Genomic DNA, 21,386 nt, shown 5'->3' on the forward strand with positions numbered 1-21,386 from the left:
GCTCTACTAATCATATAAAATAGGGAAAAAAACAATTTTAATAAGGTTGGTCCGTTGTCGCTCTCACTGCCTCATATTATGAATAAAAAGTAAGAGGATCATAATGTTGAGATTTTAAATCTATATGTAGGGCTTTCTTGATTTTTTATATCAGAGATTAAGTCGCAAAATAACATATATTCCCAACAATATTGTTCTAAACTTTCTACGAAGCTTATTAAAAATATAAATATCGTTGGTGTCCAGTTATTGGTACTTTTAACTCATGCAACTTTCGTAGAGCAAAATTCATGTTCGAATAAACGAAATAAAGTGGATGAGGGCGAACTTTATTGAACTGAAATTTCGGCAGAGCAATTTGGTGGTACTGGTTTCATTCCAGTTGATTCCAGTGCTGCACTGATTGCGAGATTGTTCGCGTGTAATTAGTGCTAAGTAGAGAACACGCTGCACTAATGCTGTGTTGGGGCCACACAACCACGGATTCATAGCGAATTCGATATGTCGCACTGACTCTGTGCTAGTACCAGAAAATGACTTGGATTGGTTGATTCTTATAGAGCTATCTTCGTCTCTATCAGAAACAACTAATCCAACTCATTTTTTGGCATCAGAACAGAGTCAGTGCGAGATACTGAATTCGCTATCAGTGTGTATCTGCCGAATTCGCTATAAGGTCAAATAAGGTGAACTTCATTGATGCGGGTAGTCGTTGATATAACGGATGCGCATGCGCGACACGACCTGGAACGTCAAATACAGAAGCATCACATTATTCATATACCTACCATCTCTCAGCATTATGACATCTTAGTACACAGTGTCTTTCGCGTAAGAATTTACACGTATCTCCGTACGTCCTTTTTAAATCTAATCTACTTAGTCCTTACCTTCCGAGCAGTGACGCCACTATTCAGATCTCGGCGGTCTAGAGTAAATAGATATTTATTAAAATGTGCTACGTGCTGGATAAGTGTGACATGTGACACACCGTTCTCAAATGTCTTCCCCTAACACCACCGAATACGCGGGCAATTATCAACGTTTTAGCGATGATGCCAGTGCATCACTCGAACAGGACACATCGCATCCATCATATCAAAGTGAGTGAAATCGATTGTGCAATTACCGCTTAAATTCATTCTTTCCTTTGCTGGCAAATTACAACGAAAGGCGCGCATTTACGCGGACACTTAACTACGATCGTCATTTCCCCGATCACTTATTTCGTAATAGTTATTAAATTACACAATGACTGCTGTTTTACGTATTTTATAATACATGTACGTGTGTATTATCTTTCATTAAGAATATTTATGATTATGTAATTACATACAATGTAAGAAAATTCTCAAAACATCTGTATCCAATTACTCTGTACGCATGATATTAGTTATCAAGTTTCATGAAAACAAGTTGTTACAGTAGAGAGTATTGGGCATTCTTCCATTTGATTAATGAATAGGGAGCAACTGTTTATTTGTTAGTAACGGTTTTCTTTAATTAAAACATTTAGGACAAAGTACGGTAGAGAAAGAGACCCATAAATATGGGGGGTTTTTACGCCCCTTTTGGGTCCGACGATTTTGGAACTGAATTTTGCGCCAAATGATAGCTTATGATGAGACATCAATCGCAATGAATTTTCAAGTTCAGATGACAATTAGTTTCTGAGATATGGGACGTCAAAGAAGTGAAAATTCATTAGTAACGCGTCAGTCCATGCGCTTCGTTGTACAAACTTCTATGCCGGTCTGATAATTTAAAGAATTGTTTCCAGGGGTTTTGTTGACTGCTAACAACGAATTTAAATTAAGATTTTCAAAATTCACAACTTCTATTGCGAGAATGTTGCTAATACAGAGTCACTCACCAGGTGTAAGTAAACATGTATATTCTATCAATCAGAATACACAGCTTCCACAAAATTGAAAGTAATTATTATTAACACCATAAATATTATTCTAATTTCAAAAAATTTGCTTATAACTTCTTCCGTTACGAATATTAGACCAAAGGTTTATGAAAATTACTGATTTAAAAGTCGGTATATCGAAGCATATGGACTGACGTGTTAATGAATTTACAATTGTTAAAAAAAAACATTTACAAATTGTTAAAGGATTCATAATTAGTGATGGGATCTGTAGCACTTTGAATCTATATATATGACGAAAACTTCGAAGCACTTCGAACATGATTCGAAGCTTAAAATTCTTGGAATTCTTGGAAGTCTTAAAAGTCTTGAAAATGAACATCTGGTTGCTAAAGCCAGCCAAGTTGATCGGCCGGAGAGTCTCACCAGGGTCGTAGTTCATGACTGTATTGTCCTGCGGATCAGCAGTGGACGTACATATGGGTCAGAAACCTACCAAGACTTTAAAGCAAGAGTTTCAAGACTTCCATGACGATCAAGACTTTCCAGACTTTCAAGATTCAAGGCTTATCAAGACTAATCCAGATGAATGTGACCATTTTCATAAAAAAAAACTACAAAATTTATTTTTTTATAAAATCAGAATCTAAATTTCAGGTGAAGCCGAGTAGTAAAGCTAGTTTATTATAAAGTAGTAGGTATGTAGGGTGTCTAGGAAAAATAATTCTGAACCGTAGAGTAAATATTTTTCATAGGAAGCTGATTTGTATGAGAAACGAGTGAAACAAAATCTGCCGAATATTACTTTTGCTTTTTATACACTTTACTTTTTTATTCTTATTTTAGAATATGGATCTATGCTATCATGTTCTTCTCCAGAGAATCACTTAAATTCAAACACCGAGGATAGTGGAATGAATCAGTTTCTTCACAAATTTGAAACGGATGAGGTAGGAAGGGAAAGTATGTCCGAAAATGCGATACTTCCGCCGCACGATTCCCTTTCGGATCATGATCTGCATTGGGAAATGAATTACCATGAAGCTGCGATATTTTTAGAGGTATCTATACGTAACACCTTCCCTAACAATAATAATTTATATTTAAATCAATAATTATTTGTAGACACGAAATAAAGTACAGTGTAAAATATATTATTTGAAGGAAATCATTTTCGCAGGAAGGTAGGAACAATGAAAAATTTGACTCCCATCCAAAGCATCCGGAAGATTTACCAGCGTACCTTTTAGTTCATAATAATTGGTATTATGGATTAGATTTATTGACTTCCCTCGTACTATTGGCTTTGGCTCTTGTGGAAGAGCCAGCTGTACCGCTATTTGGTGTAAGTTACTTACAAAGATATAATATCCTTTCGAAACATTCTTTCTGTAGATTTGTACATTTTATTTTAGATACCGGTATGGGCCCATGGATCCATAGAACTTTTTGCTTTAATAATCATAGGTATAGAATTAGCTTTAAAATTAAGATGGATCGGCTGGTCAACTATGTTAAAACATAAACGGACAATGTTAAAGGTAAAAGCTTAATTTCTTTAAAAGTGAATTTCACGATTCGTTTACATTTTCATGATATTTCGTGTTGTTACTATAATATCCTTCCGTACTTCCACGTAATTACTTGCATCCGTATTTCCTAATTGCAAGTAAACAGAATAAATTTCATTATGCGGTTGAATTGCGGTCAGCATCAACTTCTTTGCCAATGCATCAGAACGGAACATATAATTACACGGTTGTTTTCCATAGTACTGATACAAACAATGTGTGAGGGCACTAATGAGAAGATAAGAAACCTACGGACTGTTCCAGATTACATTTTTACTAAAACTAGGCTGCAATCAAATTGTTTATTCTTCTCTGCCACGCTATCTATATGCAAAATTAATGTTACACTTAATACCTTTATTGGGGTAGACTTTATTAAATACGCTTATTCAATTTTTTAATCAATATTATGTGTGTTTTGTCCGTGATATCACTGTTAATAACTCATTACTTATAATGCCCTCATTCATATTCATGTCTCTCATGCAATGACACAAAAGTATTAGACACTGATGATAATATTCATGTGGTCTTGTAATTCATATATCCAAACAGATCATTTTAAATAATCCAGACCGCAGTTCAATAAAGTTACAGTGAAATACGCAGTAAAGGAAACATTCGTTATTAAATATAGTACAATATTCTCGAAGAGATATATGAAATTTGTAATACTTATCGCTACTTTAAGCCTCGATACTTACATAAAAATTTCTTTTATTTTAATTCCAATCTGTACTTATCGCAAATAATAATTTCTTTTGCAGTGTATCACATTGGCCATTATGTTTTTGGAAGCTATGACAGTTTTAGTTCGACAATCGTCGCATTTTCGCGTGACACGTGCTTTGAGGCCTATCTTTTTAGTAGATACAAAATGTTTCGGAGGTGTTAGAAGATTTATAAGGCAAATACTTTTAACATTGCCACCGATTTTGGATATGTTGGGCCTGCTTTTATTTTTTATTACACTTTACACAGTATTGGGCTATTACATGTTCTGTGAAATGAATAGAAATTTCTCTACGCTGCAAGATAGTTTTGTAAGTCTTTTCGTCCTTCTCACCACCGCTAAGTAAGTACCCACAATGCTCACGAATGCTTTGCATTTTCTTTAACATAATTTGGTGAATTCTTTTAAAATCTGAAGCGTAATAATTTCACCGCTTAGTTTTCCAGACGTAATGATGCCGTCATATTCAAGAAACAAGTGGTACGCAATATATTTTGTATCTTACCTGTCCACTATGTTGTATGTGATGATGAATTTGATGTTGGCAGTAGTAAACGAAACATTTACAGCAGCCGAGCGTGACAAATTTAAAAAGCTATTTTTACACAAAAGGAACGCATGTCAACACGCCTTTAAATTATTAGTTTCAAAACAGAATCCAGACAAAATGAGATTTCGTCAGTTCGAAGGGCTAATACGATACTATACCCCGAATAAAAGTATGCATTCAAATTTAATTCAAATCAAATCATACAATCATAAAAAATAATTATACACCTTTGATAAAATACAATTAACTTCATAAATATAAAACTTAAAGGAATTCAATGAATTAGTAAAATAAAATAATTTAACATAACTCCTCTATTTAATTTCAAACATAGATTGTACGAAGTATGAAAATCTTTTTACAGACATAAGAGATATCGTTCTAATGTTTCGTCATTTGAATGCTTCGGGGGGTGGAGCTCTAAGTGCCGAAGAGTTCTTGAATATCTACGATACCATTATACTTCAGTGGGAACCACAGTACTCAACTGTACCTTGGTACCACAGTACATCGCAACCCCTACAAATCCTCTGCACAGGAGCTCACGCTGCTATTAGATGGGCATACTTTGAAACTCTGATGTGTAAGTTTAAGAGACATCTACAATATCGATTTATTTATTACATCTTAATTAAAGATTCTGCAACTTTTAGATATAACGATCGTTGCAAATGGTATCGCTATGATAATAAGGATATTAGAGCCAAACGACAGTAGTCTCCACAGTGCACGTTTATTTGCTGCATCTTGGGATACTTTTCTTTTCGGAGGAAGTACGTAAAATGGGGTATTTGTAAACGTAATGCGTGTAATAGTACAATAATTACAATACTGTTCTTAATTATAGTATTTGTTACCGAGGCATTAATCAAAGTGCTGGGACTTGGTACGAGACGGTACCTTAGTTCCGGATGGAATCTTTTCGATTTAGGGACCTCTGTAATGACACTCGTGGCTGCTTGCATCTTGTGTCTCTTTCCGTCGGCAACGTTTTTTGTTCTATTTAGGCCGCTTAGATTGTTGAGATTGTTTAAAATGAAGAAGAGATATCGAGATGTTTTTGGTACCCTTGTCATTTTAACTCCTCTAATGTCCTCGACTGCAGTTGTCATGCTTGTCTTGTATTATTTCTTTGCGATCATTGGAATGGAATTGTTTGCTGGATACAATATGCGAAATTGTTGCAAGTACGTGCAGATACATGAATTCTTTTTGCGAATAAACCGCAGCTTCGAACAGTGTATTACATGAGAGATTTGTTTGGCAGAAACACAACGGTGGAAGATTTTTACAAGTACTCTGCCAACGAAAGTACTACGTTGGGATATTATTATCTCAATACTTTTGACAATCTCATAGCCAGTGGTATGACTCTCTTTGAATTAACAGTTGTGAATAATTGGTTTATATTGATGAACGCATATGCATTTACTGTCGGCATGTATACAAGGATATATTTTATGAAATTTTACTTGGTCACGATGATTGTGTTAACGATTGTGGTGTCCAGTTTCTTGGAAGCATTTCGATTTAGAATACACTACAAGAAATCAACATCCAAACGAGATGGTGATTATATTTTTATATCCATAAACTCGAAATGTCATACAAGTCATGAGTAATTTTTAAAATTTTCGTGAACAAGATTGGCTGTGACTTTTATTTGCTTATTTATATGTGTAATAAATAATAATATTACAGAGGAAAAAATGCTCCACGAAGAAGTGGAACTAAGATGGGACGAATTGCAATGTATAATAGAAGATTTTCAACTTCTAGAGAAATTACGGCCTTCGCTTATTGTTGGCGTAAGTGAATACAAAACTCCAGATCGTATTTCTCATTACATTGTGATTATACAGACATATTGTAGGGCACCACTGTTTTTATTGGATCACGTCCCCGTACGCGAGAAGTTTTGCAGAGAAAAATGTACACAATTGAGATAAATGAATGGATTGCAGAAGCAAAGGAAGCAGAGAGACAGTGCTTATCGAATGCTGTACATTATTCTGAAGAAAACTGTAGGGAAGATGGAATTTCTGAGTCAGACCAGCTTGGATCAAGTGGAAACTTACGGCCAGCCTATCGCAACACGTCCAACGTTGTGTAATTGTTGATAATAATAAATCAAACGTATGTTTAATCATTTTTATACTACATATTAAGAATTCGTAATAGTAATTTTTAACAAATGACCACGGGTGAAAGCCTTTAAATTATAAACGCATTAAATTAGACGATATACAATTTAGTTGGATGTAAAACATAATATTTCTTTATTCCAGATGATACTATACAGTTACGTTACATCGTGACATATATACTGAATTGGTAGATAAATTTGTAGAAACTTTATAGAACTTTAAGTGACTTTTCCTCTTTTTTTTTAGAGGAAAGTATAATACAAACGACCAGTAAAAAGTATTAGCAAAAAGTTATTTTATATTTTTAACTAGTGAGACGATATCACAGTTGAGCGTTCTCTTTCCATTTACTTTGCACGTACTATTTTATGCAAATAAGAATAAAAACTATAAAAAATATATACATAAAAAGTTGACTTAAGTTGCATCGAAGAGTATCAGACTGTTTTTTTTTTTTTAATATAATTTATGTCGTTAAGATAAAGATCGCAACATATTTGGATTATCCATGTGGTCCATGACTTGTATTCACTTTGTATTTTGTATAATAATTTCTTAGATTTGCATTAACTTTACGCCGGGGCGGATTTGAAATTTGGCGTCCATACGCTGACAAGCGTCTGCCGCCCTTTCCGCGAAATTTCGTCACATATTTTAATTCAGGAGTCGAGACAATTTCAAAATTAATTCAATGTGGCAACTCATATATGACGCATTGCTAATTCGCTACATGAAACAAAAACTGAATTGTTTTTAAAGTTGTCTCAAGCCTCTGTGTTTAAACCTATTCCAATTTGTTTCGCTCAAAATTTGTCGCTCCCCAAATTTGTTGTTCCTTAAAATTTGCCGCTCCCCAAAATTTGATGCTCCTCAAAATTTATCGCTCCCCAAAATTTGTTGTCCCCTCCCCAAATTTGCCGCCCTAGGTTGCAGCTTATTTAGCCTATACCCAAATCCGCCCCTGACTTTATGTATTTTTTTCTGCCAAAGGTGTATTATTACTAAAAAATGAATTCAGTCTTAATTTCCATTTCAGTAAATTATATTACAGTATGTGTACGTCACATTAGAGTATTCAATCTGAACCATATTGAAAAATAGGCTATATACACTGACTGAAAAATAGAAGAAAACTATAAATTGAAGAGTCAGTAGTACTTATTTGTATTTGTATAAGAATAAAACATTTACATAAAAATCATACAAATATTTTAATGAAGATTGCGCCATCGTAATGAACAATTATAAGAGAAATTTTATTTGTACGAGAAGGCATAAGTAAATTTATTTTGCTATCATATATATTCATAACATATTATTTATGAATTTGTACACCAGCACCCCCTAAGTTTGTCAATGTAACAGTAAATCCATCTGCGATCAGTTTTCTTGAAAGACTTGATATTGTTTCCGGCTGAGTGTCTGGTTGCAATAAAATAAATGCGTACCCGCCACCCCCAGCGCCTGTAAGTTTCGCTGCCAAAGCGTAATTCTGTGCTTCGGCACAAATTCTGTCTAAGGATGGATGCGAAAGTTGACACGTCGCTAGTAATCCTTGATTTATGTTAATAAGCGTCTGCAACGATACGATGCGCCATAAGAAGATTTGAATAAATTTACAGATATTGAAACTAATTATCATGTTTTCTACTTACAAGGGGAGGACACCATGTGATAGACACCGATTTTGATGACCCTTGGCACGATGGATTTTCGACATAGATCCATCGTGCCAAGGCTCATCAAAATCGGTGTCTATCACATGGTGTCCTCCCCTTGTTAGCGACGATATTTTGAACTTGAACACTCACCATCAGTTGTTTGTAGCATTCGAGGAGAGACTCATTATCAGGAACTGAGAGTGCGTTAATTCTTTGTACAACTTCCACCGCTTCCTTCGCTACATTCCCAATCGAATCCAAAATTGGATTAATAATAACAGGATACCTGTGCTTCAGTTCTGATAACTTTTCCACCAACGCTTTGGTACTTCTACTGACTCTTGTATCTACCAGTAGAATTTTCAAGGTTTCCGTGACAGCCAGCGGTTTCAGATAATCACCTTTCTTGAACTCTATTATCGATCCATATGTGCAGATAGAATTATCTATTCCGGATGGAGTGCCATGCATAATTCTTTCGCAATTCAAAGCGTACTTTGAGATAGCTTCCAAATCAGAAATATCTAACGCCTTGTAAATGTTCTTTTGCAAATGCGACCAATGTAAAAAGCACGCAGCGAGGCACACTGCGTACGAGGCGGAACTACCAACACCAGAACCAACTGACAATTCAGTGTTTAAATGAATTTGAAATGGCTTTATATGAATGTCATCCTTGTGCGCGATATAAATAAGAAGATAAAAGAATGCTTCTAGGCTTAATTTCTGCGGCAAAGTGGCGTAACTAATAATGCTAACGAACTGCTTTATTTGATTGTAAAACATTTCATGGCTCTCTATGGACTCTACGTTCTTGTTAGTGAGAAAGAAACTTTGTAATTGTTGTAGAGGTAAAGTTAGGAATAAATTTACTTTAGGGAAGCATATTTTAATAACTTGTTCTGTTTCAGGTAGCTCGGTGAAGTCTATAACTGTGCGTAAACCCAAACTAGCTGCGACCGCAGTTTTCCCATATACTACAGCATGTTCTCCATAAAGAATGACTTTCCCCGGCGCAGATACTTTGAACTGAATCATTTTAGGTTCCTTCGGCTTTATTCGTACGATCGCTAGCAGCAAAGAATTAGATTTTGAAATTACTATAGCGGAGTATTAACGTAAAACAAGATAATAAAATAATTGGTTTTAAAAAATACACGTAAGTGTAGAAAATTGTATACCTTTATAATATAAGCTGATAAATCGGCATTAATACTTTGTTCCCCGCTATATAAAGTAAAATGGATTAGCTTTTCTGTTTTTCCCACTGTTCCGGTGTTAAAGTCTTTTGCGAGAATGCATGAATTGCTTTGAGCTCCTCTTCCAAAATTCCATTCACCAATCTAACGTATTTGCAAAAGAAATAACGAATTTATATATGGATTATACGTAGCTTTTAGAAACGTAGAAATGTAGTACCTGTGACGTTGTAGTAAAGGTTTGCCTTCGAATGCATCAGAAACAATTATTGCAGAAAACTTAGCACCACAACCATCAGATTCATCTACCACTTCCTGCAACAATTAAAATTAGGTAACAATTATTTGACGCGTACGCTAATGATAATAGAATATTGTTCGCGTTGCAGTATCAATTACATTGTTTAACACTGGTATTAGAAATATATGAAGTTTATTTTATTATCTTGTGAAGTGAAAATCTGTTCAACAGATAAGATGCTTACAAGGCGGACTCTATTTTACTACTGACACAGGTTCAACCTATATGTACAATATTGTTGTTATGCTAATTTAGTAAAGTAATATTCAGTAGCAGAGCAAAGTTCAGGTCCGTGTGGATTATATAATTTACAAAAAATGCTACAGTCTACTAGAGTTGACAAAGATGGTGCTACATATTGTTAATATCTGCACTATAGTAACAAGTAGTTTTGTGTTGTGGTTTTTGTATGCGCGCGTGTGGAAATAGTTCACTGGATACGAAAAAATGGAAACTTTTATAAAAATTGTAAATGTTACATGGACGCATTTTCGCGTAGAGAGATATCTACGCCATTTACATCACATGCGCTATTTATGAGCTATACATTTACTCATGAATATATTCAGTATTGAAATTATTTATTTGCAGTGAACATACAGAAGAAAAATATATCCCCGAATGAATTTCCATAAAGAAACAGAATTTTCAATCGCTACAATATCAATAAATATCCTACCGCGATTTTGTAAATCAAGGAATGCAATATTAATGCGTGTAAACTAATTTATTTATTTATTTAATATTTATATAATATTTTTTTTATGTACACAATTGCTTGTAATTGAAATATAAATAGAAAATAATAAAATGCCCACAGGAATACATGGAAACTAATAATGCGAATAGATCTGGATATTTGTTTGGAGGATTTAGAAAACCACTAACGATAGATAATATTATTATTCCTAAGATTGAGCTGTAGAACAGAACTATTATCCAAAAATATAGATCGTAATTTAATAAGGTATCGAATCTGTTTCTGCAGTAAAATGATACATCCTGTTTCACTTTCGCGAAAACTGATTTGTTCTTATTGTTTCTCAGTTTCATTTTAATTTGCCTTTCACTGGTCGCAGCATTTATACTCTGCTTCGAATTAACATTATATACATCGTAACTAAATATATCAGGGCACGACCAGAAAGTGAAACAAAAGTAAAAAATTATCGTAGCACAGTATGCTACGTATAAATCATCTTTTATAAATAAAGGTAACATGCTGAATTGTGAAACAATTAGAAACCAGAAGCACGGAAACGGGTCATCTCGAAAGTGTAATAAGACTGGAACGGCAACAAGGAGAATTGATTTCTCATGAACTTGAAACGAGAAAAGGAAAAACGCTAATGAACAATTAATAAGGGAAATAATGAATTTCTCTTTTTCTGGAGTTCGATATAGATTTACGCAGCTTGGCAGAGCTGCGAATGTTGTTATTGCCAGACAAACTTTAGCCAATTGCTGATTTGCGAAGCCACCTTGCAATTTATAAAGAACGTTGACTGCGCACCAGATATTAGCAACTTTATCCTCGAACACGCCCCTGGCGACTGGGAATAACCGGAAAATAACGTTTGTAAATGTCTCCACGTTTCTTAGAAAAGGCAGCCACATGATGGCAAAGCTGACGACTACGGCGAACGATATGCATAATAACATCCTTAGATGGGACCAGCAAAATCTTTTTAAAGGCGAATACTTTCCGAGTATATAAAAGAAAATTGGCAAAGCATGATACAGCTCCATTTGCTTATAATTCAATGCTGCGACAAACAGAAACGAGCCGATAATAAATGAATTTCGAAGCATAGCCGTAACGGCGCCGATAAACAGCCCTAAGGACGCACAATTGTATTGGAAATGACCGTGATCTATTAATATTAAACCTGGATACATTAACATGTTTAGAAGTACGATGTGTTTCTTTCTGAGACTAAAGATACTGAATTCTCCTCTCGCAGTCTCCTCTCGATTATCAGTGAATACAAAATAGATCAACGATGGTACGTAAACAAAAATATCTGCGCACAGAACAGTAAGTCTCATAAAGTATTTGTGATCCTCGGATGAGATGCCTCTAGATTCGTGTAATCTCACGTACGAGGAATTAATCTTCTCCGCGATATAGCCCAGGGCGAAACTATGATAAGCAGTTAAAGGAGGATAATCTAATCCCCAGTATTGTAGATCGTTGTCCGTCGTATTGGTATACCACTTCTTGATTGGAAGATTTAATGTTATTTCTTGCCAATGTCGTTGCGCCTCATAATCTCCAAACATTGGAGGCATCCCTTGACCGCTGTAAGAATGGTACGTAACGCACCATCTTAAAAGTAGGGCAAAAAGGGAGATTAATACGATCTGTGTATTTTCTTGCATCTTTAATCGCACACGCTGACGATCTCCTGGATTTTACACTCCTAGTACACCCTCGATCGCAATTAAGAAATAACGGTTCTGAAACAACGTCTAGCGACCTAGGTTCGTGGTGGAGAATTCGAGGTTAGAGCCGATGGCAACATAAAGAACGCAAGGAACGTGCATGTACATGCAGTGAAAGCAATAATATACGTACCACGTGTGATGCATTCAATCCCTCGGTTAACTTATCTTTAATGTAATTCTCGGAATATGGCATATTTGGTCATGAACTTTTTGAAAATCTGTTGTTCGAGTATCGCTCGCTCGTTGCATACGTGTTGCGGTGTATGCACTTGCGCTTACATATATTACTATTATTCGCGAAATGAATAAGGCAGTCGAATGATATTTAAAGCTAAAATTCTTGAGGTGCTACGAAATTCCGTATTCGATTTGTTGTATAATAGCTGTTTACCATTTGAATTGTTTTTGGATTTAATCTGACCTCAGAGTCGGTGTAATATTTGAATTCGTTGAAGTCATTTGATACGGCTTATCAATCGATTACTAAACTATCGATCAATCGTACAATTTTGAATAGTTCCGAAATGATTAATTCGACGGACGTTTTTTTCATTTCAAATTCACGCGTGTTTACCTGGAAATTGTCGGTGGTAATGGAACTTATCTCTGACACACTTTACCCGGAAGAAAGGAAACTTTCATGGAATATGTAAGTAATGAAATATCCGATTCTACTTAATTGCGCTTCAACGCGATTTACTTTGCAAATGAAGTTTGGACTAGAATGATTATGTTTAGATTCGTCAGTTATTCAATAATCAAGGTTTAAAAATATCTGTAAAAATCTTAGATAAGGCAGAAAATTAATCTACTGATTGTGAATCGTATAAAGATATGTAGTTCACTTTTCTTTCAAATTAAAATTATAATTTATTTTTTCCGTGGGATACATGGCATGTAAAGTTATAAATGTTTAAAGGTCTCTTTGCTGCGGTAGGTTTATTTTCGTTTCACAAATATAACAGTCGCTCGAATTTAATCAAATGTGTCTTATCCAATGATGTAAAACTTTGGGTTGAATTTACAAGTTCCTGGCCTGAGCTACCGGTGGTTCGATGCATACTGCGTTGGCACACGATGGTACGGTCCATCGGTGCCTCAGATATTCTTGTACTTTATTGGACTGCTATCTGATAAAGAAGCGTGCTAAATTATGCGCCAGAATGAATATGTTAAATTAGAAACAATAGCAATTATGATTCTTCTTGCAAGAATAAAAATTTTGGTAAAAGCTACGATCCCCTGAGCACCGTGGGTAGCAAAATCAGATTTAAAAAAATAATCCCTGTTACATAAGAAATTATCTTTTCAAAAAATTCGTTTACTTGCTGTAATCGCATAGAGCGTATTGGTTGCCGGATGCTTTTGCCCACCTGCGTAAGAAATGGTACAGCTTTGCGTAATATAGATTGCTATAACTAATATATCTAATTTATTTTAATCTGCTAATGTAAAAATATAATTTAGTCCCCAAAATATAGATGAATATCATTAATTAATGATTACATTTTGGAAATATTTTCTTCTTAAATGAATGGAACAGTAACATTGCATTTATAAAATTCTTGTAAGAAACAACTAATCATTGTTTTGACAAGCTATATTATATGTACATGGCACATCCATATTGTCTAATACCTGATTCCAGCTAGCGCAATATAATTGCTAGAATTCTCATAACAATAATAAATTATTTCCAACAATGATATACATATTGTATCAACAAAATTGTTATAAGATCATATTAATGCATACGTCTTACATAAAAGTATCCGAAATTTGTTTCGATACTGATATTGATTTTCTTTGCTCTTAACGCTTTATCGTTGGGCGATTCACATATACATCCAATGCATACCGCGGACAGCTTTTGCTATACCTTCAGGGAAGAATTGTATTAAATTTAGTAAGATGTAGATAACGTCTGTTACTAGTTCCGCAGTGGATGGCGGCATTGGATGAAGATATTTCTGTCAATCGGTGTGCCACAAAATAGGCAAATATAATTTTACATTGATTATTTCGTGAGCCGCTGATAAAGTATTAGAAATGTGATATAACATAGTAAATTATTCATACATTCATATTCTCTTGTTACAACATAATTAATTAATATTATTATCTATAGCTTCTGACACTGAGTTCCTTCAAGAAGCGTAAATATATTATTATGAAGCAAAGAGTATATAAATTCAAGTAAATATACATAGATTTGAGAATGTAATGCACAGGAACAGAAGTTCACGTTTTATATAAATATATCAATTTAATAATATCTAATTGCAAATATAACTATCACAATTTGTAATTAAATTCTCCACAGAAACTATACGATACACTGTATTCTTTTATCAATTTATAAGAAAGCTTTATTTCGATTGTTTCGATCATTCTTTCATAGAAAGAAATATATGATTTTTGATAATATTCAAACTTATTGATGAGCACTTATATTCTTTATTTAAATCTGTAGCGCCTAGAGTATCACGAACAATAGGCTCTGTTATGGCATAACGTTACGCATTATTATGCATGTCGTCCTTAATTTTCCATGTGTGTATATAGTGTATCGAAAATGTAGTGTATGGAAGAACAGTTTCCACCTAGTGTCAACACTAAATAATGAGAATGTGATCAATTATATAGTAGCCTTACGAAGTCTCAATTGTCTTTCATGAGTCCGTTATATATAAATTCCTCAGGAGCAGTCGTGTTTCGAAATCTTAGGAAAGTGATTATGCTTTCCGATCGCTATCTGTATATTATATGCACAGCATATTAATATTCAATTAGAATACAATAAGCAATCAAGCAGAATAAGTGTCTGTCCTTCTGAGGCATAAAACTCTCGTTATAGACTCTCATATATTATTTACGTCCAACGAACATTTTGATATAATCATTTAAAGATTAATAATTTAAGCGTATAATCTTCACATGCTGGTAGGCAGGATAATAAAAGTTATACTCTTCATAGCATGCCAAGCAAGTAATATATACTAGCAGAAAACAAACCGTAGTATCTTGAATTCAGTCGAGATAGCACTGATAATATTGAAGTAAGATACCACTTTCGTGTACATTATTCTACGATTATCTATTGTGTACAAGTCTACGATTACTTTAGGAATTTTTTCATTTGCTTTGTTTGGTGCTGCATAGTATACTGAGCGTTCTCAGCTTTGTTAATCAGGGAATCTAATTTATCCAGATGGGATCCCATCTTCTCAGTGATATCTATTACTTTCGGCTTCGTCGTATCAGATTTCGTGCTTTCCATGATACTTTTATCATCTGATAATTCTACCGTCATTGTTTCATCGTTCACAGGCGCCTCGTCTTGAATGTCTTTTGTCTTGTTGTGGTTGCGTTCGGTGCTTTTGTGATCAGGCGTATGGTTCCGAGATCCTACTCTTACTTTCAGCAGAGTCCCCAAACTTCCACACACAGTCTGTAAAATAGTTTCACGAAGCAGTACTTAAATGACGCAGAATTAGATACTATTAAGGAGATCATCTTTTTCAATGATAGCTATTCTTTATGTTTTATAAAAATAGAATTATTAGGATTATTCAAGTGAAATAGACAGCAAGAGTGCGGGACTAATGAAACTTAGAAATAGTACAATTAATCGTCGTAACCTTGAATCTATTAATTTTCTTTTGCGTCACATTGAGAATAGTGTTTAACTCGTCCAATCCACCACTTATTCGTTGAGCAGCTTCGTCGGAGGTATCCAAATTCTATAAGTTGCACAAAAATTTATTTCACTTAAACGACTGTTAATGATCAAGTATATGAATTATAACATTTGAAAGGGCTCAATAAAATTACAACGAAAATAATATAAAGCTTACAGTTCACTTATTCTTATTCATTCGTTAGTAGGGTAGTAATATAATTACCTGAATAACAGCATCGTCGTCGTCACCTTCGAGCACCTTTAATCTTTGCGTCTCATTCCACTCCTCTTCACTCGGTATAGGCAGACCTAGCAATTCTGCTCTTTCGCACGCGTGAATATAGGCCTGAGACATTTTATTGAATACTAAGTACTTAAATGCCGTTAATTAGACGATATTTAACAGCATAGGAGAATAGGGAGTAGATCTATGCAATCGTTTCCTACAGTCGTTAAAATTGACGGTATATCAGGGGAAGGCGAGGATGTGCACTACTCGAGGAATCCATGTTAAGGGAAATCGTGCGCAAACTCCGGTAGAAAATAAAGCCTTTTACACCCCCGAATATTGTAGAAATACCTTGGAACGGTAATGATCTTGTATAAGCAGAAAAATGCTATTTTTTTTAGAAAGTCTAAATTTTCCACGACCTACAGATAAGTACTTTTGAAGATTGGTAATGAGTATAGCTGAGGAATGGATACGTTTACTAATTAAAAGATCGATTTTATTAAGAGTTGTTTCTCTAAATGTGAAAATGACGCGCGTATAGGTGCTTCCTCGCAAGAAAGAAAGTGATCTTTATCAATTTGGATTGATACCCTCTACGAAATTAAATTACATCGATATCCAATTTTTTAATTAAGTATTACCTTCTGCATAGACCCATTATTTATTTTCTTATTCGATATCGAAATATTAACTACATTTTGATTATGATTTAAATAGCTACAGTAATATTAAAGTGAGAAATGGATTTATATATTTACCTATTCACGCACGTTGCGTTTGACCTTCTAATAATTTTTTACTGTATCGTTCCACAACACTTTGAACTTTTCGAATTCAATGAAGTATTTGTTTCCGCCCACAACACAAGCTTGTGATTAAAATCTAGAATTATTTTCTTCTTTGGCGACGATTAATCGTAAATTTCGATAGAGATTCTAATACAGAGTGTTTTGACAAAATAGCTACAAATTTTTACAACTTATAACGCTCGTCTGCATAGAAAAAAATCTCAATAAACATATACCCTAAAAGTAATATAATTTTTATCGAGTAAGCGAATGAAAACTCGCATATCGTAACTGCGTAAAAATAGTAGTATCAGTGTTTAATAAATATGTGTGCAGGTATGTTGGGTAATTAATTCGATTGATTGGTTGTTTTGCCCAATAAATTGACAAATGCAGTTTATTATTTTTTCTTTATTTTATCAATGATTTATTATTGCTCTTAGGAGATGTAGGTACTTAGGCGATAAAGGAAAGGAGCTCTATACTCATGATTTGTGTGGAATAATAATAGCCAACTTGCAAAACAATGTCAGTAATATTTATTGATAACATCTGCTACAATTTGAAACCGAGTAAAGATTATAATATCCTCGACTAAAAGTTTTCCATATGCAATGTCTAGTGAGTCTTTTAAAAAATGTTTAGAATAATAAAAAATATATATAAAAAAAATATGTTAAACGATTTTATTGAAAATGTAGTAAAAACTAGATTAAAATGCACTAAAAACTAAAAAATAATTCTTTCCTTGTACTTCAATTTTGATGGTGTTAAAATGATGTTGGATGATCACTTTAAATAAAATCGTGGAGCACGATATTTCAAAACATGATATGAATTACTTTAATGGGGCAGACCACTGTAAAAAATCGGAAAAATCGATTTTTTCTTTCTCGCATTTCCTGAAAGACACACGTTTCAAGAATGCTCTCTCCAAATTTTATTATTATTACTATATATTTTGAAAAATAATTTCTCCACTTTCTAAAATTTTATTATAAAGCTTTTTAGCTCGTTATCATTATTTTAAAAAGCACAAACAATTGCATCCCGTATTGATCAAGATCGATCGAAGTGGATATTCTGTTTCTTTAAACGAAATGGTGTACTTTCGTTTTAGTGCCATGAAAATGCAATACAGAAATACATCTTCGCGATATCCATTTATCGCGATTCGTTTAGTGTTACCCTGAAATAATTCAGGATCAAATGGGAGTAGACGTTATTTAAACAATATTGTTGAAAAGGTGTTTGTAACGAAATATTGTACTGTTCGGAGATTAATGTGGGAGTAACTGGATATCCCTGTGTTGGCGTTGTAATTTGTAAGATTAAATACTAGTTTGTGTGAGCATATCATGTATATGCGTATGTATATCATGTATCGTTCATTCGTCAGACGTACCATAATTCTTTCTGTTCATCGCTGACACGTGGAAATCCACGTGGGAGTTCGTCCACGGAACACGTGGAGAAGAAAATTGAGATAAATGAGTATCCTAAATAGGTACACGTGCGCGTCTCTGTCGTCTAGAAGACAATGTTTCATATTCATGGGACTAAAATGTTTCCAGTCTCGGATGCCCTCCCTGTCCTAGCAGTGATTCAATGGACAGCACTGCGTAAAAGTTATAAATGTCCAAATAGATGGTATGTCATCACGAGTGGTGGATTTAACGGGCGGCCGATGAGCAGTTGCCGCATGGGCCCCTACCCAGAAGGCCCCCAGGGCCCCATTCTCAAAAAAATTATGATTTTATCCAAACACTAGGTATATTTTATTTTTTCGTACTACTTCACTTCACCCATTTTTAGTAAACTCGGGCCTCTCCATTTTCCCGAAAAATGGGCCCCTACTCACAAGGGAAGATCCCGAACCCGAAAATTCAAAAAAATCTGAAACTTTGTGAATATGTAGGGGATTTCCTCCTGATTACAACGCAATTTTTGTTTGCTGCCCAAATTCACTAGAAGGGGGTGAAATTAACCCCTGAAAATTCGACTATTTTCCGATTTTGTGTTATAACTCGCTAACTGTAAGAGATAGAAGAAAAGTTTCAAGACAAAAGCTACTTCTTTTAATTAGATCTATCATTTGGTAAAAAAATATTTTACAGTTCACGAGTTATTGCGAAAACGAAAAATTGCCTTGTAATCAGGAGGGAATCCCCTATATATTCAGAAAGTTGCAGAATTTTTTGAATTTCCAGGTTCGGGATCGTCCTTTGTAAGTAAATAAGTTACAATACATATTATATCTGTCCATTAATTAATTAGATAAGGAAAATATTAAAGATTTAAGATTAAACATTCTTTTTCAACGTATACTTTCATAAATATGAGCTTTACGAGACAAATACTCCAGATTCTTTCATTAAAATATGAAAACATAAAAACAATAGTTTGGTGAAACTTTGGCGAACTCATACATAGAATAGAGTTTATCAAATGACATTTCAACACCAATCGTCGAAAATTATTAATCAAAATATTGCTACAATTTACATCCTACGCGCAGATAATATGTTGAACAACCGGGATGCACAAAACCAGCCACGTGGCAAATTCATTTGAATAGTTATAAATACGTTCTCCGCCGTTTTAATAATAACAAAAGGACTATTGCCAAGAGTATAATGCGAAAGTATGAAATGTGTATTTTAAAATACACTGCTAAAAATATGTGGAGCGTCATCTGCCCAAATGAGGTAATTAATATTTTGAGGACGATGCATGTACAAATTGAATATTTGGTAAAAATTTTAATTGTAAAACTGCACGGCAATATTTCTATTTTCTAAATCTCGGCCTTCTCAAAATTTCTAATTACAATGTTGCTGTAATTCGTAAGGTAAAAAAGCCATTTAACTAAATCGCTTATTTTTTAAAACTGATGTTTATCAAGTTTATACTAAAGATGCGAATATTTTAAAATTTTTATTTAAATTGGCACTATAAAATGGGTTGAAAAAAGCAAGAGGGGTATATTTTTCTTTACCATCATCCCAAAGTTGCTCCCCCCCTGAAAAAAGGCCCCGGACGCCTTTGACGTAAATTTTACTTGCATACAGTAATAACATTGGAACTTCTAGTATATTTTTAAGCTACTAAAAGGTCGTTAACATTTATAACATATTGTCTAATGTTTAAGGGGGACTTGCCACCGGGCAAGCTGACACCCTGGCCAGTCCGCCACTGCCTCCGACTTATTTCGACCGACATATCCACGAATATACTTATTAAAGTACGCGCGGATAAATATTAAAAGCGCTAACAAGGAAACGTTCCCAACCCGACAAATTCTAATTCCAATGAAGCTTCACGTAGATGTAAAGCGCGCCTACTGTATGCAAGCAGCAATTTTTTTTTCCTGCAGAACTTCACTATGAACGAGTGAAATCAGCCCTTAAAGTTACAGCGTCTTCCTCTTTCTTAATTTAACCTTGAAACGGCGGGAAATAGAACAAAACTTTAAAAACAAAAATTCTTCAGTTTTTATACTCCATCGCAAAACCAAAAAAAAAAATTATATTGAAAAAATTAAAAACCCGATAACTTTAAGGGTTGATTTCACCCCTTCGGAGTGAAATTCCCGCAGGGGCGGGAATGACCGCTTGCATGCAACGTGCTCTGCATTCACAGGAAGCTTCAGTAAGGTTAGAATTTTCGGGTCGTGCATGTTTTCTTGCATTTCGGTTGCGCGAGGCAACGTTTCAGAACGAATCTCTCGAAATGAACCGGCACTTATCCGCGGGCCGGGAAGGAGAAACTCTAGAAAGGTAGAAAAGAATGACACAATCGCGTCGATTAGTTGAGCAGCGTGAATTTAATTGCCCGCGGTGGTCGAGTCATGCGTAGGGATATATGTATTTTCAAACACATACCTACGGCAGTCCGAGCGTGCTGACAATGAACTGTTCTATTTATAAATCTTGAATCGAAAGAAAACCGGGGAAATAATTATTAGGGGATTCCCTGAGCATCGTTAGAAATCGCCGGAGTGACACGCCGCGAGTAAGCCCCTGATTTTTACCTTAGGCTTCGTGACAGCAACGTCTGTGCGAGGGAGGGGGGAGCAGGATTTCGTCCAGTTGGGCTAGGGGGAAATGGACCAATCACGGCGCGGCGACGCTCGGTGAATCGGGAGAGTTCGGCCGCGACGAGAGGTAAGCACGGTTGTGTTCGTGTGATTCTTTCG

General features: G+C 34.7%; 4 protein-coding genes and 1 long non-coding RNA gene across 10 annotated transcripts; 1 reads left to right on the plus strand and 4 right to left on the minus strand.

The window, feature by feature from the left end:
• Positions 1-693: 693 nt before the first annotated feature.
• Positions 694-9,694, plus strand: Tpcn1 (two pore segment channel 1). Of its 5 annotated transcripts, none has more exons than XM_076808994.1 (13): positions 694-1,103; positions 2,756-2,937; positions 3,057-3,221; positions 3,292-3,417; positions 4,215-4,522; positions 4,619-4,899; positions 5,095-5,313; positions 5,384-5,503; positions 5,578-5,917; positions 5,998-6,299; positions 6,432-6,538; positions 6,604-6,866; positions 7,019-8,508. In XM_076808994.1, exons 1-12 carry the CDS (start codon positions 1,001-1,003, stop codon positions 6,841-6,843), a joined length of 2,493 nt encoding a protein of 830 aa, XP_076665109.1. In that variant the 5' UTR covers positions 694-1,000; the 3' UTR covers positions 6,844-6,866; positions 7,019-8,508. The 5 variants fall into 5 exon arrangements, with proteins under 5 accessions (XP_076665109.1, XP_076665108.1, XP_076665107.1 ...); XM_076808993.1 differs by having other exon boundaries at positions 696-1,103; positions 2,723-2,937; positions 7,914-8,508; XM_076808992.1 differs by lacking the exon at positions 7,019-8,508 and adding an exon at positions 9,450-9,694 and having other exon boundaries at positions 698-1,103; positions 2,723-2,937.
• On the minus strand, positions 8,193-9,576 carry LOC143367282 (mevalonate kinase-like). Its single transcript, XM_076808919.1, has 2 exons — positions 8,689-9,576; positions 8,193-8,453 (listed from the first exon to the last, which is right to left on the minus strand). The coding sequence occupies exons 1-2, from the start codon at positions 9,574-9,576 to the stop codon at positions 8,193-8,195; spliced, it is 1,149 nt and encodes a 382-aa protein (XP_076665034.1).
• Positions 9,695-9,764: 70 nt separating the features above from the next.
• On the minus strand, positions 9,765-12,756 carry LOC143367326 (putative dolichyl pyrophosphate Man9GlcNAc2 alpha-1,3-glucosyltransferase). Of its 2 annotated transcripts, none has more exons than XM_076809000.1 (4): positions 12,617-12,756; positions 10,223-12,518; positions 9,958-10,052; positions 9,765-9,881 (listed from the first exon to the last, which is right to left on the minus strand). In XM_076809000.1, the coding sequence occupies exon 2, from the start codon at positions 12,418-12,420 to the stop codon at positions 10,801-10,803; it is 1,620 nt and encodes a 539-aa protein (XP_076665115.1). In that variant the 5' UTR covers positions 12,421-12,518; positions 12,617-12,756; the 3' UTR covers positions 9,765-9,881; positions 9,958-10,052; positions 10,223-10,800. The 2 variants fall into 2 exon arrangements, with proteins under 2 accessions (XP_076665115.1, XP_076665114.1); XM_076808999.1 differs by having other exon boundaries at positions 10,137-12,518.
• Positions 9,765-12,758, minus strand: LOC143367330 (bolA-like protein 2). Its single transcript, XM_076809004.1, has 3 exons — positions 12,617-12,758; positions 9,958-10,052; positions 9,765-9,881 (listed from the first exon to the last, which is right to left on the minus strand). Exons 1-3 carry the CDS (start codon positions 12,677-12,679, stop codon positions 9,785-9,787), a joined length of 255 nt encoding a protein of 84 aa, XP_076665119.1. The 5' UTR covers positions 12,680-12,758; the 3' UTR covers positions 9,765-9,784.
• Positions 12,759-16,218: 3,460 nt separating this feature from the next.
• LOC143367331 (uncharacterized) lies at positions 16,219-21,370 on the minus strand. Its single transcript, XR_013085016.1, has 3 exons — positions 21,073-21,370; positions 16,392-16,514; positions 16,219-16,229 (listed from the first exon to the last, which is right to left on the minus strand). It is a non-coding gene; the product is annotated as an uncharacterized LOC143367331 (long non-coding RNA).
• Between the last annotated feature and the right edge of the window lie 16 nt (positions 21,371-21,386).

This window comes from Andrena cerasifolii, chromosome 3 (genome assembly GCF_050908995.1).
Source record: "Andrena cerasifolii isolate SP2316 chromosome 3, iyAndCera1_principal, whole genome shotgun sequence".
In the NCBI taxonomy this organism is placed as follows: Eukaryota; Metazoa; Arthropoda; class Insecta; order Hymenoptera; family Andrenidae; genus Andrena; species Andrena cerasifolii.